This window comes from Alnus glutinosa, chromosome 7, assembly GCF_958979055.1.
Source record: "Alnus glutinosa chromosome 7, dhAlnGlut1.1, whole genome shotgun sequence".
In the NCBI taxonomy this organism is placed as follows: Eukaryota; Viridiplantae; Streptophyta; class Magnoliopsida; order Fagales; family Betulaceae; genus Alnus; species Alnus glutinosa.
In genome coordinates this window covers 48,218-64,829 of record NC_084892.1, presented here as the reverse complement: position 1 = coordinate 64,829, position 16,612 = coordinate 48,218, and the positions used below count along the sequence as shown (strand labels likewise).

Below are 16,612 nucleotides of genomic sequence, written 5' to 3'. Positions count from 1 at the left end.
TTCGGCTTGTCACGCACGAAGCACCGCACTTTTCTATCTTCTAAGTCTACTCCTGGAACGGTAATACTTGTTAACTGTGGAAACTTCCTGTGATGTCCCTCCTGTAGCACTTTCTTTCATAATTTTTCCTCAAACGGTGCCGCTGTTGTAAGTGTGAATCAACGATCACTGCAATCTTAATGCTATACGTATCCCGAAACTACGCTTGAAGCTTCATTCAGGCCATTCTGGGTCGGCGGAGAACACGGTCAGTTCACCGGAAACGTAGGTGGTGAAGATGGGTCCGAACCGGCTCACCCTCTCATCGATGAAGGGTTTAGGATTCTCAGTCTTGTAAGCGGAAATGAGTTGCAGAGACTATACGTTTGAATGTTTGATGGAGAAGCTTTACGTGTGCTTGCGAAAATGAGTTTTCCATAATATTTTTTCTGAGGTTGCTTGTTGTCGAGTGTTTAAATCTGATTATATTTCAAAATTTTCTAGGGATTTTCTTCCAATCATTTTTCACCTTTGGGGAAAAATCTGATGAGAGAGAGAGCAAACGAGAAACAGAGAGGGAGAGAGACCGAGGAAAATGAGAGCATATGAGGAAAAAATTATAATAAAAACGCATGTGATGGTAAGGTGATCGGTTGACCGTCGAATTTAACCATTTAGTCCGACAATAGGGTAAAAATGTGTAACTTTAATAGTTGGATGTTTTTTTTTAATCGAGTTGGTAGTTCACGATGATTTACGAAAAGGTGATAGTTCATGAAAAAAAAAAAGTAATTATCCCTTATATTTTTATATGTATTCCACTTATAAATGCATAATATATAAACCATTAATGTTTTTTATATTGTAAATTTGTCATTTTTTTTTATTTATTTTTATGTTCGATTTGTAATTTTTTTTAATTTTATTTTTATTTTATGTTTGTTGGCTTGATTATTATACTTGTTGAATCATGGTAATTATATTCATTCTTATGAGTATTAATTACCATGAATACTTTGAAGTTGTACCCATTATCTTTTTTTTTATTTTATTTATTTATTTATTTTTTTTTTAATTTTCTCAATTCTACATATTTGTGGTATTGCGTTATATTTTCAAAACCCAATCGACTAAAAAGAGGTCAAAATTATTTTTAAAAGCATTTCAAATAGGCTCATAACCTATTTGCAAATAATAAACACAAGAGTAATGATTCACTACCGCTTAAAGATACAACTTTTCACTATTTTGTCTATGTGGCAAAGTGATTCTCCATTACCTTTTGAGTTTTTATTTATTTTTAAGTGGTAGACCACATTACCACATAAACAAGGTAGTAAAAAGTGATATTTTTGGTTGGTGGTGAATCAATACTCTAAACGCAATAATCGTGTTGATGCGGATATATAAATATATATATATATCAAGCTTTTTTTTTTCCCTCCAAACAAAAGAAGATCATATGATTATGATAGCAATTAAACCAAATAGTATCTGTATATACAGGTATGAATCTGTCTACCAACCCAAGACTTCAGCACAAAAACCATGTATGATTTAATAAAAACTACGTTTTTTTTTTCTTCACAATCTTTGGACTTAGAAACAGTATCCTTCTTCTTCTTCTTCTTCTCCTCTCCCTCTCTCTCTCTCTCTCTCTCTCTCTCTCTCTCTTCATACTTAATTGACATCTTCCTATCTGTTTATGTTTTTTTCTTCTTCTTACTTTTGAAATTGGAGATGAGGACTCAAAAGTAACTGCTGATTGAAGAATGGCTGGTTTAATATATTGTACTGAGGGATGTCTGATTGACTGGTGGTGCTACTGAAACTGCAGGAATTGATGCGTTTCTTTGCTGGGTATGACATATCCTCTTCCAAGTTGGAATGCTGGCGTTTGAGCTGGTTTTCCATCTTTGGAGCTGAAGAGTTCAGTTGAGGGAGCTTTTGAAACAGATAGCTGTTGGTGCTGGTGCTAGTGATTGTGGAGTTACTGAGTAAAGGCTGGTCTAGACTCCCCCAATTGAATATTGTTGATTCGAGTTCAGATGGGTTACAATAATTGTCGGATAGTAAGCTATTTAGCACGGAGTAGTCCATGGCATCGAGTAGGTTTGAGAAAGAAGAAGATTTCTGGGGCATGAGAGTGTTGTGGCCAAGGGGACTTTTAAGGCATGGTAAAATGACATCTTCTTCTTTTTCTTGTCGATCTTGATCTGTTGGTTGAGGTAAAGCAGTAATGGACTTCTTGTAGATCCGGCAAAGAACCCAATCGTCTAACTGCGAAAAGCATCAACTAAAAAGTCTTATTCGTTGCAAATTAAAATAAACTTTAAAAGGCTAATTAATCTGTTTATGTGCAATATTAATTCATTCAAATTAGGCCTTACGCAAAACAGAATCATTTTCGAAAAAGGAAGTGTTGTTTTTGCGTGTGGATATAGAGAAAGGTGAAATATAATTTAGTGTGCTGCTTACCCTCATGGACGAATCTTTGAGCTTCAAGGGTTTGTTGTTGTTGTTGTAGACGTTGAGGGGTTCGGCAAGGCGATATTCGTGCATGATCCAATTAGTTTTGACTCCCTTGGGTGGTCTTCCCTTGTAGAACACAAGGGCCTTCTTCACACCAATGTTGTGGCATCCTCCTCCTGCTAATGATGTCAATATGGTTTTGTCTGTACCAGTTGCCTTCCAATACCCCGAAGCGGCTGCCCTGTTTGGCCTGGCACCATTTGGGTATTTGCGATCTCTAGGACTGAAGAAATACCATTCTTTCTCACCAAACGCAGCTTTGGCTGATAAAGAAGAACACAAACAAGAGCGCCATGTTATGTATGTGTGTATATAACATCAGTACTCCGACATGGTATTTGATAAATTAAATGAAAAGGGTGAGATATAATATAAAAGACAAACCTGGTAAGTCCCATGGGTCAGACTTGTAGATATCAACCTCCGCGATGATGGAAACCGGCAAGGGTGTGGAAGCAACCTTTTTGATCAGGTAATGAAGGATGAGCTCTTCATCTGTTGGGTGGAACCTAAAGCCTGGTGGCAGGGGCGATTGAGGGTTCTTCATACTGCCTCGATCTCTCTTTAACTCTGTCTAGCTAGGCCAGTTTTCAAAAAAAAAAAAAAAAAAAAAAAGTGTCTAGGCCAAGTAAATTAAAACAAGTGTTTTTTGTTTTTGTTTTGGGAGTTAGCAGAATGCTATGACTCAAACCAAACAGAAACAAGTCCAGCTATTCCTTTGTATCCTGGGCAACTAAACAAGGGAAAGAGAGGAGGATTGAAACTTTTGGAAGGGGAAGAAGGGCAGGGCTTTTATGGTTGAAGGAATTTGTCGGCATGTGGACAAAGAGATTAGGCCAAAGGGGGGGATCGGTTGCATTCTCGGATGGGGCCCCACATTTTGTTGTTTTGTGCTTTGCCAGCTGGAGGCTTGTAAGACCAAGCCATTGGTTTAAGTCTCTCCAACTTTTTGTCGTTTTGCCATATTTTCCTGGTTCACGACGTCACGTATGCTAAAGATGGCGGCTGAGGCTAAAACAAAAGCTAGGATGAGGAGCTTTAATCTCATTACATCATCCTCTTCAGATAGAAACTCGACACGTGCCCCCGGCCCGTCACGCCCCACGCCCACGCGTGCTACTTGTGCTTGTCCTACTCATCTCATCATGCCGTAATTATATGGATCTTCTTCACTTTGCTTTCCAAGTAGCTAGCAGAATACCGTCTCATTGGCAGGTTAATATTAGTTAGAAAAAAAAAAATTTAGCTAAAACAGTAAAAATCATAATGTTACAAGGAAAATCTTAAATGTTTCTATTATATCATTATTTTATGATACCATTATAATTACAGTATCAGCGAACTCTGAAGAGACGCAGCAACCAAAAGAAGGGAAACAAACATGTACAGTTGAGTGTTTTAAGAGTGGATGGAATCAGCTACGGATAGTGTAAGTCGGCAATGCTTCATAACCACCAATAGATTTACGTACGATAATGGCCGTCATAGGATTTTTCGAATCCGGAGGATACTTCTTTAGTTTTGGTGGACTAAACTATCCATTTGCCAGCTTCTTTCTTTTGTCTTAATTTTTTATATATATATTTTTTTTATTTTTTAAGATACATGAAAACAGAAATTTAGAAATGAAAGTGCGCGAGAGAAATGCTTCTGAAGATGTGGGTCCTTTGATTCGTGACACGGATGCCAAAAATCGATGCCACTAGTTAAGGTAGTTAAAAATGTATAAAGAGTCCCAAGAACTCAAACACTAATACGGGAATAAACAGAGAGAGGTTATAACATAAAAACTCAAAACAAAACACAACAACAACACAGAAACATGAATGTTACAGAATAATACCGATTCTGCCCAATGGGCCAGCATCTTGGCCCATTAAGACCACATCAAATTGCCGAAGTTGTCATGTCTAGAGTCAATAATTTGCCGACTCTGCATACAAATCAAGGACGATTAAAAACCGACCTTATGGTGACCACGAATGATATCCCACGATCACATGGTAACTATTATTACGGAAGGTGCCCCCACGATCTGGAGCCGATTTAGAACCGATTCTAGATCGTGGAGCACGAATCATGACTCCACGATCTCAAGCCTGTTAAAGACCGACTTAGCAACGAACGTGGAGTATGTACGACAATCCCACGATCCAACTAGCCAACAAACGCTCTAGATCTGGCACGTGGTCCAATGGAAAAACCGGACCACACTCAACATTCCATATATAAATACCTCACAACTAGACAGATAAATAAATTGAATTGCTCATTGTGATAAAGAGTGATATATACTTAAGATAATACTAACAAAAGCATCGGAGTGGGATTGTCCAGTTCCCTCGACGCAGCTTTTAATTTTGTAGGATAGATACACGCTTTCTGAGGGTTCAATAACTACCATACTAGAATCTGTTATAACAAGGAAAATAACCAATAACAGAGGCCCGGATGAGGGTAGGGGAGTAGGAGCCATCTCTGGTGGCACGTGAGAGCCACGCGCGACCAGAGGAATGCCTCTCGCCAGTGGGAGACGCTGGAACCGCCGAAGTACGCCACAAGCCGTGGTGGGGAGAGGTGGTTGGAAGAAACATGGTCCACACGCACCAAGAAGGACCTTGGCGTGTGTAGTGGACGCTCTGGCGAGTGGGCAATGGTGGAGAGCACAACGATTGTCGGTGGACTCGGAGGACGCCAGCGAACCCACTGGTGAGACGTGTGTCGTGCGAAAAAGGACTGGAAATTGTAGATCTAAATCCTAAGATTTCAACCCAAAAAACCATCCAAAAAACACACAAAACACTGTGGAAGGAGACGGGATAAACCGGTGAGCTCAGTATTAAGAGCAGAGCGAAAAGATAAAAAGCCAAAAAAAATATCCGACATGATAGTAGCCTCAATTAGCACTCAAATCGATCTGCGTTAATTAGTGATTGAAGTGTGCGTGTGGCAGGTAATATCTTGTTGATTCTCTTAATAATATTAATTTCAAGCATGGAAGAATAATTTCCATCTTTCTGTAAATTATTATTAGGTCCTAGCTCTTTCATAATTAAATATCTAATTTGTAGGCACGTCGCACGAATATCATGTTCATCAACGGATCTTGCAGGAAGAAACCACGACAACGACTATTACTCCCTCAAAAGGAGTACAATAGTCAATCCTCGGAATAGCTTAGATTTTTTGGTAATGGTTATAACCGATACCAAACAAATAAGGATTTTTCCTAAACACAAATTTCTAAAGTCTAAAACCACAAACATGCATGTATCCTAGCCGGCCTGCTCACATCCTTCCTCAACTCTTAATGCAAAATCAACACATATGTGTCTTCATTTAATACTTAAAAAATAGAAAGAAAAAACCACTTAATATATGTTATGTCAACTAAAATATATGCAATGAATAGATGTTGAGAATAACATACTCAAACATTATATATTGTTATTATCTGAGTGCTCATCGTTGTGTCCCAACATCACAAACCATATGACCAACTGGTGTCTTGCTTACGCCAAAAATTTATTATGCAAATATTTATCTAAATAAATAAGTCAATAATTAATTGTACATTTTACTCACAAATGCACAAGAACAAAACAATAGTATAGAAAGCAAATACAAGATTATTCCCACGAGAATTGGTAGAAATTATGCTTTAAAGAAAATTTCCTAAATAAATATCAAGAATCTGTGATGGGGTTCTTTCGTTTCTTTATTATGCCCAGGACTTGGTCATCTAAATTAACATAAATAACAAATCCATACCACATTTATATGATGATCAAGTATAAACATGCGATGAATTCAAGAAAACTAGAAATAATCAAGTTAAGCATCAATATATGAATTGTACGTAGCAAGGTAAATTGAAAACTTAAATAGACACGATTAGGGCTTTAATCGAGCCCTAACTAAGGTATTAGCTACACATAATTTGGATGAAAATCATCCTCATAAGAAAATAACAAAGAAAAAGAAAAACTAGAGAAAACTCTTTTTTTGAAGTAGTCGTTGATCATTCCCAAAGCTTGTGTGTCTTTCTTCAATGTTTAAAAGCTTATTTATAGAGATTAGGAGAACCCTATAAGCCCCAGTAATCTCAGAAAATTCGAAAGTCAGTCTCCTAGTACAAGTAGGAGACAAAAAATCTAATCTAAGAAGGAAAAAGATTCCAAATTCATTTAGATTTACGGTCATTTATTGCGGTATGATTTTGGCATAGTAAACTTTCAAATTAGGAAAAACATATTTCAAACATATTTGTTGTTTTTTTTTTTTTTTTTTGTTAGCTTTCCAATGCCGCTAATTTCACCGCAATTCGATACTTGAGTAGAAAGTTATGATTAAAATACAAAGACGCGCTCATTCTGAATTCTTTCTAAAAAAATAACAGATTATGCCGACTTCTCTTTTCTTAAATTCAAAATTGATTTGGAGTTAATCTTTCCAAAAGTGAGTTTGTTGACTTCATTCTAATCTTGTAATTTGATAGATTTTTTTTTAAAACCTGTAAAATACAAGAAAACATAAAACCAATACAAAATTTAAACTATAGCAAAACTAAGAGTTTAACATATATGAATGTTTATGCCTCCCTACTATGATGGAAACATGAGAAGTTGCTGGGTTTTGACGATTTCAAGTTAAGCAGCGTGCGTCGAGTGGCGTAGTTTGTGGACGGTCAAAATAACTGAGTTGAACTCTTAAACAATAAAATGCTTTGGAAATTTATAGCCAAGAAGACATTGCAAGGAGACAATATTATTAATTTTTTTTTTTTTTTTTTTTTTTTTTTAAAAAAAGGATGTGTGGCCGTTAACTTTTCTTGAAACACTTCTCGGCAGTCAAATTGAGCGGGTCGTGGTTTTGGAATAATCAGGCGTAAAAATATTCCTAAATCTGCGGAGAGGAGACTACCGAATAAAGAAAAGGTAGGCCTAATTGGCAGCATCCGCTAAAGAATATTGAGTTGTACACAAAGTGTAATCCTTATCCACAACTCCTCTATACATATATAATATATATTATATCCTTAATTTGAAGATGCTTTGTTTGGTCTGCCCACATTGGCCTTCGCTTTATCTTTGGCTTCATGCACGAATGCATGTGTGAAATAAACTCTGAATCTTACATCACATGTGACGCAAAAGAAAGTACCTGGGATATTGTTCAAAGGTTCTTCCCTCCACCTCCTTTGCTTTCCTACATACTTGGTTAACTTGTTCGCCTAAAATTCAAATACTCGATCACATGTCAAAAATGCAATATATTATATATACAGGATACAGCACTCCATCGCCTTCTGTATCCATCCCAGTTAGGAAGAAAGAAAAGCTTCAACATTTATTTGCTTTTTGGGTAGCAGATGAGAGCTCTTATAGATATTACCTCACATCTGATCTCATTTTTCACCAACATGTCATTGGCTAGCTGTGCATTGAGTTTGTTAAGAGTCTTAGAGAAATTTGACCAGTCAAGCATGGGAAATAGTTATATATGAACACGTATTATTAGCTAATTTCCAACTGCAAAAAAGTCTTGATTGTGACCCCCGTAGTTTTCCACGTGTAGTTCACCTAATCTACTGGGTAGTACTTATCCAATTTCAAATGCTAAAGCATCAGTTTCCCATTTGGGACATACAAAATGAGTTTCGCCTAACCATATCTATCATAACAAGTTTCATGGGTTAATTTCTTTTCTATACCCACAAAATACTTTGGAGGTAAAAGAAACACACAATGAAAGGGCCTTTTTATTTACTTTTCATCTGCGCACCAACTATTTTTTAAGCTGCTTCGCATATACTGCTTATCACACATACTTGTCTCACACTGTCACTAAGAGTCTAAGACAGAAACCCATAGTCATGATTGTAGACAATAATTAAATGAGATATGTTATTTGTAGAACAATTGTAGAACAATGCTAATGTGTCTAGCATTTTAATTTTTTTTTTTTAAAAAAAATACTAGATGCATCAGCATTGTTGTGTAAATAAAAATTAAATACTCAAAAGTAAAACAAAATTAAGAAAGGAATAAAAAGGGGGTGGGGGGATATCATAGAAGATAAGACAAAAACCCAAAGCGATGTATTGGTAAAAGCAGCCATAAAACTTCCTAATTTATTGATCTACACTACAGTCAACTCATACACACAAACAAACGGATGCAAGGACATTCTTTTATCCCCAGAGCTGACGTGACACATTTCTAACTACGTTCATTGTGTGTTTTTCTAATTTTTTTTTAACCCTTTTTTATGCTTCTCAAACATTTCAAAAATGTTCTGAAAATAATTTAATACCTTGAACTAAATTCCAGCCACAAATATTGCTAAGCATGAGATTCGTCAACACGTATCTAGTGACAACAACGTAGCCCAAAACAAATTGCAGCAATAGAAGCATGAAAAATGTTAAATTTACAATACCAATACAACAACCACACAACAACCCCTCACATGAGGGTGGGCCTCAGTGTGTGGGGTCCACCCTCATGTGAGAGGTTGTTGTGATGGTGTTGTGTATAAATCAAATCCCTAGAAGCATTATGATCATCAGACATAATGGCATGAGCTCACGGGCTAAGAAACTACAAAACTCCGTAAACTCGGTGCTCAACTTTAAATGCTACCTTGACCAGGGCAGTAGCTGATTAAACTAAAGTTAACGAAGTCCATGAACAGAAGTAAAGCTCCAATCAGCCAAACACCCTCTAGAATCCACATAAGTTACGATCTGCATCAATAACACAGTAGATTTCTCTTACTACAGGGAAAAATTATTACAGAGTAAAAATGCAGCAATCCTGTCTTGAGTTTTTATCAAACAAAAAAGAAATAAAGGTATATGACAGATGATCACATCAACGAATCAAACATTGACAAGTTTGAATGGTATTTCATACAGAGTGACCAAACAAAGACAGGCCAAGTGGAACAGACTTATGCTGCAGGCAACGAAGGACCTTTAGTGCATTTCTCATATATATATATATATATATATATATATATTCTATGAGGGCCCCTTCTGTCCAATCAGGACAGAAAACCAGTGTTTTCTACCACCAATAAGAGATTGATACATCAGCCCCTAACAAGAAAAACTATTGTTTGTAAAACACTGAATCTAATCATTTTTATTTTTTTTTTTACTTTTTTAGTCTGAAAAAAAGAAAAAAAGAAAAAAAAACTCCCAACTCCCAACCACCGCCCACCCAGACATCGTTGCCGCCACCGCCACCACTACTCCACGCCAGAAACTACCGCGTGGCCACTTCCTAGTGGCCGTGGCGCGAAGGCCACCCCTAGACCCCGGGGGTGGCCGCGCGGCCGCCCCATGGACCGAGGGTAGTCGCGCGGCCACCCCTAATTCCGATGTGGGGCGGAGGCCAGTGGCTGGGATGATTTTTTGTTTTAAGACTAAAATAGTGAAATGGAGGGTTTTGATCCAGAGTTTTGCTAGATTTTGTTAATATTTATTTTTCTTATTTAATGATAACGTGTCAATCTCTCATTAGAGGGCAAAAACCAATATATATATATTAATATTTATTTTTCTTATTTAATGATAACGTGTCAATCTCTTATTAAAGGGCAAAAACCAACAGATATATATATGAAATTTGATTTAAGCAAGGGAATAACTTCAATTCGGTTGTGGCAGAAACTAGGCTTTGTTTGCCTGCCAATGAGAAGTTGACACGTAAGCCTAGAGCAAGAAAATCAAATACATGCAAAACACCCGATTTCTTTGCAGTGAAATGAAGAGGTCGAGGGAGAGAGATGGGCGACTTCTCTTCACGCCGAAAACCCAGCCCCAACCACCGACCTCGACCCAAACAACCAAACCGGCGTAGCCTAGGTGGAAGCTGCGCCACCACGTGGCCGACCCGGGTTCGACCTTGACCACATCGCCGTTCACCATCTCCAGTTGAACCAGAATGCCGAGAGTACCAAATCACTGAACTAGATGTGATCATCGAAAACCATCAGATGGGCGAGAGGGGAGAACGGCTAGGGAGAGGGAGAGATCCCGGGAGAGGACGAAGCTCAGGCCGAATCTCTGTCGACGGTGTCGGGAGGTCGTGGGGAAGAGGATCTGGAGGCTCACCGGTGGTCGCCGAGACTCTGTCGCCGGATCTCTGTGGCAGGAGGACCGGCCATTCGACGATGGGGAAGAGGCAGTCGGCTGACAAATTGAGGAGCTTTAGAGGTTTTTTTTTTTTTTTTTTTTTTTTTTAATGAATTTGGTGTGATAGGGTGTTTTCAGCCTATATTGTTTTGATGTGTTCTAGTGTACTAAAGTGACGAGGCATCTTATTATTGATGGGCATAAACTCCTTGTTTGTTGTCATGACCGTATAGAAGGGGCACTCTTTAAGCAATCACATCAAGTTTCATAGGGTTGCATCATGCAATCCTCAAGAGCATTCTTTGTTGAAAATGCTTAGAAGCGAAGTATTGATTGAATAGAAACCATTAAACACATGTATAGGCATTTCAAACTTATCGTAATAAGACTTCAGAAAATTGCAAAAATGGTCCTAACAAAAAAAATAAATAAACCAAAATAAATCTGAGCCAGCAGCTAATTAATGCCAATAAGCATAGGAAATAAGACTCATGATCATTAGCAAACCTATTCAAGGTACCAAGTAGCCTCAGCATCATTTGACAATTGACATCCCCCTCTCTCCCACTCCTTTATTTGCTTTTTTTTTTTTTTTTTTTTTTTTTTTTTAAAAAAAAAAAAAAAAAACCCAGCTAATTGTGAAGAGTAATTCTAGAAAGAATACATTGTGTCCTCTCAAAATTAATGTGACTTTTAAAATTACCATTGGATAAAAATTTAATAATGGTCTATCAAAATCCAATGATAATTTTAAAAGCCACATCAATTTTGGGAGAACACAAGAAAAACATGAGGTTTTCCTTCTAGCATTAATCAATCGTGAGACCCACTTGAGATCCTTCATGTCTAGTATGTTTCTTCAAATTAGAAATATGCTGGTTCTGTCCTTTTAGAGCTTTATTTAAGCTTTTATGTGAACAGCACTATGATTATTTTGGATTTGTTGGACACGAGCTATTGTAGTGGTCCATACTCCATAGGTCCCATTATGTTGGAAACTAGACGTAGGTATATTATTTGCCATTATGTTTGTCCATAGTAATTTTAAGATGGGTTTTTAGAAGTCAAAGTAACTAAATTTGAAGTCATAGCCCAATTAAAGTTAGAAGAATAGAAGGTACCAGCAGCCTGTATATATCCATGACGCTCTTCCAATTAATGGGTCAGTTTAGAGAAATAATGGAGCAGCTAGGAAACTCTATAAAAAATGAATGATACAATTCTAAACCCAGGAGTGAGGCCCAAGGGAATAATATTCAGTGCCTAGGATTTGATCATTAACTTCTCTCTTCTTCTTCTCCTTGAAATTAATAAGCCATAAAACAATAATTTCCTTTTAACCAGCAAATAGGCTTCATAGTTTTTAAACATAAACTCTAGTTTTCATAACATTATTCTACTCTAAGCCTTCTGCTAAACAACCGTATCCTGAGAAATAGTTTATGTCCTGAAAATCCAGCAACACTTTCTCAATTTCCTGCAGCTTTTCCAACTTTAAAACTCCAGCCATATTCAATTTTATTTCATCAACAACTCCTAATAACTCCTTTTCACCTATCAAAGCCCCAAAGTTGCAATTTAACCATTTAACCACAACCTGAGCTCAAAATGCAATAAACTATAGGAAAAGGAATCCAATAGCACATGTAAATCATACACCTCTTGATCCTTCATCCAATAATTATAATTTTTTCTTGTAAGTAAAATAATTATAACTTAAAGACGGAAAACACAGCATGTCCATGTAAACACAAGTACAACCGTAAAAATGAACTACATTCTCACAATACAAGAAAACACATCATGTCCATGTAAACATACATATTAATGTAATGTCAGTTGCACTTACCCTTCAATGCAAATGTCCTTTGTTTTCATGTATGCATGTTAATACAATTTTTCTATTTAATTTTTAACTTATTTTTAAATTTTTTAAATTTTTTATTTTTACCTTTAATAACTTTATCTTTTGTCAATTTGGTATTTTAGGATGTTCAGTGATGATTGAAAGCCTCTATTAGATGTATCTACACTCAACAAAACACAGGAAGGAATGTATTCAACAGCCATTAAAGATGATGCAGTTTATGCACCCCTTTTTTGTAGACACCCAAATAGTGATTTTAAAGTGTGCTCAAGTTAGGTTAATTTATCAAACATCAACATGTGAGTGCTTTACTATGATTTCTAACAGCAAAAGCAAAAAGTTAGGATGCATCTTATCATGTTAAGGATAAAAAACTCTGCACACCTGCATGAATTCCTTGGGCAACTCAATGCTGGAGGTTGGTAACTGCCCAGTCATGTTTATAGACAAACCTCAAACTGTTGACACTTCTCTCTCATTACATGAGAACCTACTGGTCCCAAAAAGAAAAGCCCCGGTCTCTTACAACTCTTCTAGTTTCAGGTTGGCGGCAAAAATCCCTTACCTGATCAACTCTCCTGGATATGACTCTGCTATTCTTGCCTGATTCACTATAATTTAATTGATTGCACTCTAAATCGGTCATCTGACACTCTGATGTATACTTACCAGACAGCCAAGCCTGAAGCATCTTTTCTGTCTTTGGTTCTGGCATTAACTGTTTCTCTTTCATCTCTATATAATATTTATGTGCCTCCTCCAACTTTCCGTTCAAAAATAGCCCATGTATGAGCACAATATATGAGCTTCGATCAGGGTTGACTCCATTCTGACTCATCTCGCTCCACAACTTGAAGACATTATCAAGCTGGCGCCATCTACAAAATTTCCTAATCAACATTATGTAGGTATCAGTGTTTGGGTGGCAGCCCATCTTTTTCATCTTTTCCAAGAGCACAAACACTTCTTCCCCAGTCCTTAAAGTACGGAGGAAGGCATGATAAGTCCGAATCGTAGGGGAGAGGCCCTGGCTCAACATCTTATCAAATACTTCTCTAGCTTCGTCTATTTGCCGGGCCCTACAAAGAGGCTTGATCAGTGAGTTATAAGTGACAATGTTTGGAGTGACTCCCTTCTCTTCCACCGTTTTCATGAGATTGATAGCTTCTTTGACAAGCCTACCTTTTGCAAGAGCATGAATGACAGCGTTGTAAACTTTCCTATCCGGTGCAATGTTCATTTCCTTCATCCGGTTAAAGAGCTTGAGCACCTTATTCAGATTACATGCTTTTGAATAACAAGATATGAGACTTCCGTACGAGAAAACATCATGTTGGACGCCTCTCTTACTCATCTCCCTCCAAATTCTTTCTCCCTCTCGGGGACTAACAATCACATTACACCATCCATTGAGGATAATGTTAAAGCTCTTCGTATTAAAGGGGAACACATTCTTATTGCAGAAGAGCAAGTGCTCAGCATCTTTCACATTCTTGTACCGGCAAAGGGCAGAGAGAAAGCCTTGAAATTCGTTGATCCCAACTTCAAACTTAAACCGTTTGAAGGCGTAGAAAGTATTTATAGCCCTCCCCACGTCGTGTACAGCACAATATCTCCTAATCATGATCAAGAGAGTCTGAGGAGTCACAAGAGATGGACCAGTGGTAACCCCTTTCATTTCATCAATCAAGGCCCACGCAGTGTCGAACTTCCTCATTTTCCCAAGAATAGAGATCATGGAATGGTATTCACGCACAGAATAAGTATAACCCGGCTGCTTGCCAGCCCACAGAAAGAACGTGAATGCTGCTTCCCAATCGTTGCGGACCCGCGACAACACCCCAACCACCAATTCTGATGAGGCGCTAATCCTGCTATGGTGAAGCTTGTATTTTGCCTCAGACGGATTGCTTCGCAGTTCACGTAATATATCCACAATTGTGGTCGTGTCTCGGGTGAAACCCTCATCTTCTAAACTCAATTCTTTGAAGTGTGTTTCTTCATCTTCATAGTCTTCACCATTGTCGTTATCATCGCCATCACTAATAGCATCTTCTTGGGGTTCTATTGAAGGCGCATACTTTGAGTTTGGAAAAGCAGTAGAAGACGACAAAAATTTTAAGTGAAGTTCCATAGCTGAAAAAGTGTTGGTGGTAGAAGGGCTCAAATTAAAAAGAGCAGCAGTGATGGGCTTAACAACAGCATAAGAAGAGATGGAACTAACACAATGGCTTCGAAGCAAAATTGAGAATACGGAGAAGTTAGAAGATCTTACTCTCATCATGTGCCTCATTTCTACTGATGGTAGAAAACAGAACGAAGCTCAAAAGAAGAAAGATCAATCGAGGCCTATAAACAAGCGTGAGTGAGTGACAGAGATTATACCGGAACGGACTCCTTTTTCTCTCTACGTGGGCAAAAGAAAGATAGATGCAATGGATTGGAATAGGTCTACCACTATGTTTACAAATGGACTACAAACCGTTTGTGAAATTAACCAAACGAACATACCACAAAAAAGAAGTAGGGATGATTGAAAACTCCTTTCTTCTACTGCTACGTCAATACAGCAGTCTGTCTGGATTTGCTAGCGGTGGGCTTTTTAACAACCAACGCCTATATATACAGCAATCCGCCGAATCGTGCGGTTCGAGAGGTAAGCGCGCCATTTATTTCTTATTTTGCATCACTTCTTGCTGAGACGACCAAAATGACAAGACTTTATGTAGCCTAGCAGTCAAGCAGTGTTACAACAATGTGTGCATTACCGCATGGATTAAGCCCAAAATGCCCCGGATTTGGCTTTAGCAAAGCTCTTTTTTTTTTTTTTTTTTTTTTTCATAAAAATTTGAAATTAAATCTAAACTATATTGAAAAACTACAAAATATATATATATTTTAATAAAAAGTACACATGTTCCTCACAAACTATCATCTCATTATTAATATCACTTCAAACTACTGATTGTTGATTGAGTCAATGTCTCACAAGCCAGTAAAATAATAAAAATGACCTTAAATATACATTTTTTTCAATAAGACAGAAATATTTCTATAAATTCAAAAAAAAAAAAAAAATCATTGGGGTGAGCCATCCTTGTTTTTTTTTTTTTTCTTTATTTTTTTTAGAGCACTTAAAGCCAAATCTATTCTGTGGTGAGGAGAGTCAAACAGGTGTACAATTATTCTGTTTTTCGTATTATTGGATGATGCGAGAGAAAGTTCTAATACTCAATTTTTTTTTTTCCATGTACAACATTTAATTGATAGGAAAAACTTTATTTATAACCCCTGATCTTTCTTCACTTTTAAAAAAAATGTACCCAAACTTTAAAAAACGTCAATTTAGAGTATCTATTTTTCAATTTTTTTTTCAATTTCAACAATCAGTTAGAATTTTCCGTTAAATCTTATCAAAATTCCAAAATATCCTGTGTTTATTTTTTTTAAAAAAAAATTATTAAGTTTTCAAAAATTCAGGCATGAGTATTTTTACGAATTTCATTAAATTATGACAAACACTTAAATCCTAGCATTTTTTTTTCTAAAAAAATGGGGTATTTTGACAAGATTTAACGAAAAATTCTAACGGATGGTTGAAATTGAAAAAAAAAATAAAAATAAAAAAATAAAAATAAAAATTGAAGGATGAATACTTTAAATTGACACTTTTTAAAATTTGAGTACATTTTTTCAAAAATGATGAAATATCAGGAGTTATGTAATTAATAGTTGTACACAATATTTTTCTAATTATAAAAAACACAGTATCAATTATCTCTAAGAAGGAACACAATAGTGAAGATATTAAGATCAACTCGACTGCCTTACATCATGTGCGAATCTTGTAACTTTTAAAGTTCAATTTTTTCTTTTTCGTTTCCCTATGGTGTTCCTACAACTTCAACTTGTTAGGGGATCGAGATTCGAAACGCATGGAGTTCCAAAATTGATGGACTATTAAGGCGGCATTTTCTAGTCTTTTAAATACAAAATTAAAAATAAAAAAATCAAAACGTGATAATTATAGTGTACTTTTATATATAAAGTTATGCCCACTCACGCACGCTAACGCAAATTAACTTTTAACG

General features: G+C 36.7%; 2 protein-coding genes across 2 annotated transcripts; both read right to left on the bottom strand.

Annotated features, from left to right (window-relative positions):
* Positions 1-1,425: 1,425 nt before the first annotated feature.
* Positions 1,426-3,279, bottom strand: LOC133873630 (NAC transcription factor 47). Its single transcript, XM_062311358.1, has 3 exons — positions 2,896-3,279; positions 2,458-2,774; positions 1,426-2,259 (listed from the first exon to the last, which is right to left on the bottom strand). The coding sequence occupies exons 1-3, from the start codon at positions 3,056-3,058 to the stop codon at positions 1,702-1,704; spliced, it is 1,038 nt and encodes a 345-aa protein (XP_062167342.1). The 5' UTR covers positions 3,059-3,279; the 3' UTR covers positions 1,426-1,701.
* Positions 3,280-8,641: 5,362 nt separating this feature from the next.
* On the bottom strand, positions 8,642-15,217 carry LOC133872373 (pentatricopeptide repeat-containing protein At5g15010, mitochondrial-like). The gene is made up of 2 exons (XM_062309874.1): positions 12,906-15,217; positions 8,642-9,259 (listed from the first exon to the last, which is right to left on the bottom strand). The coding sequence occupies exon 1, from the start codon at positions 14,812-14,814 to the stop codon at positions 13,012-13,014; it is 1,803 nt and encodes a 600-aa protein (XP_062165858.1). The 5' UTR covers positions 14,815-15,217; the 3' UTR covers positions 8,642-9,259; positions 12,906-13,011.
* Between the last annotated feature and the right edge of the window lie 1,395 nt (positions 15,218-16,612).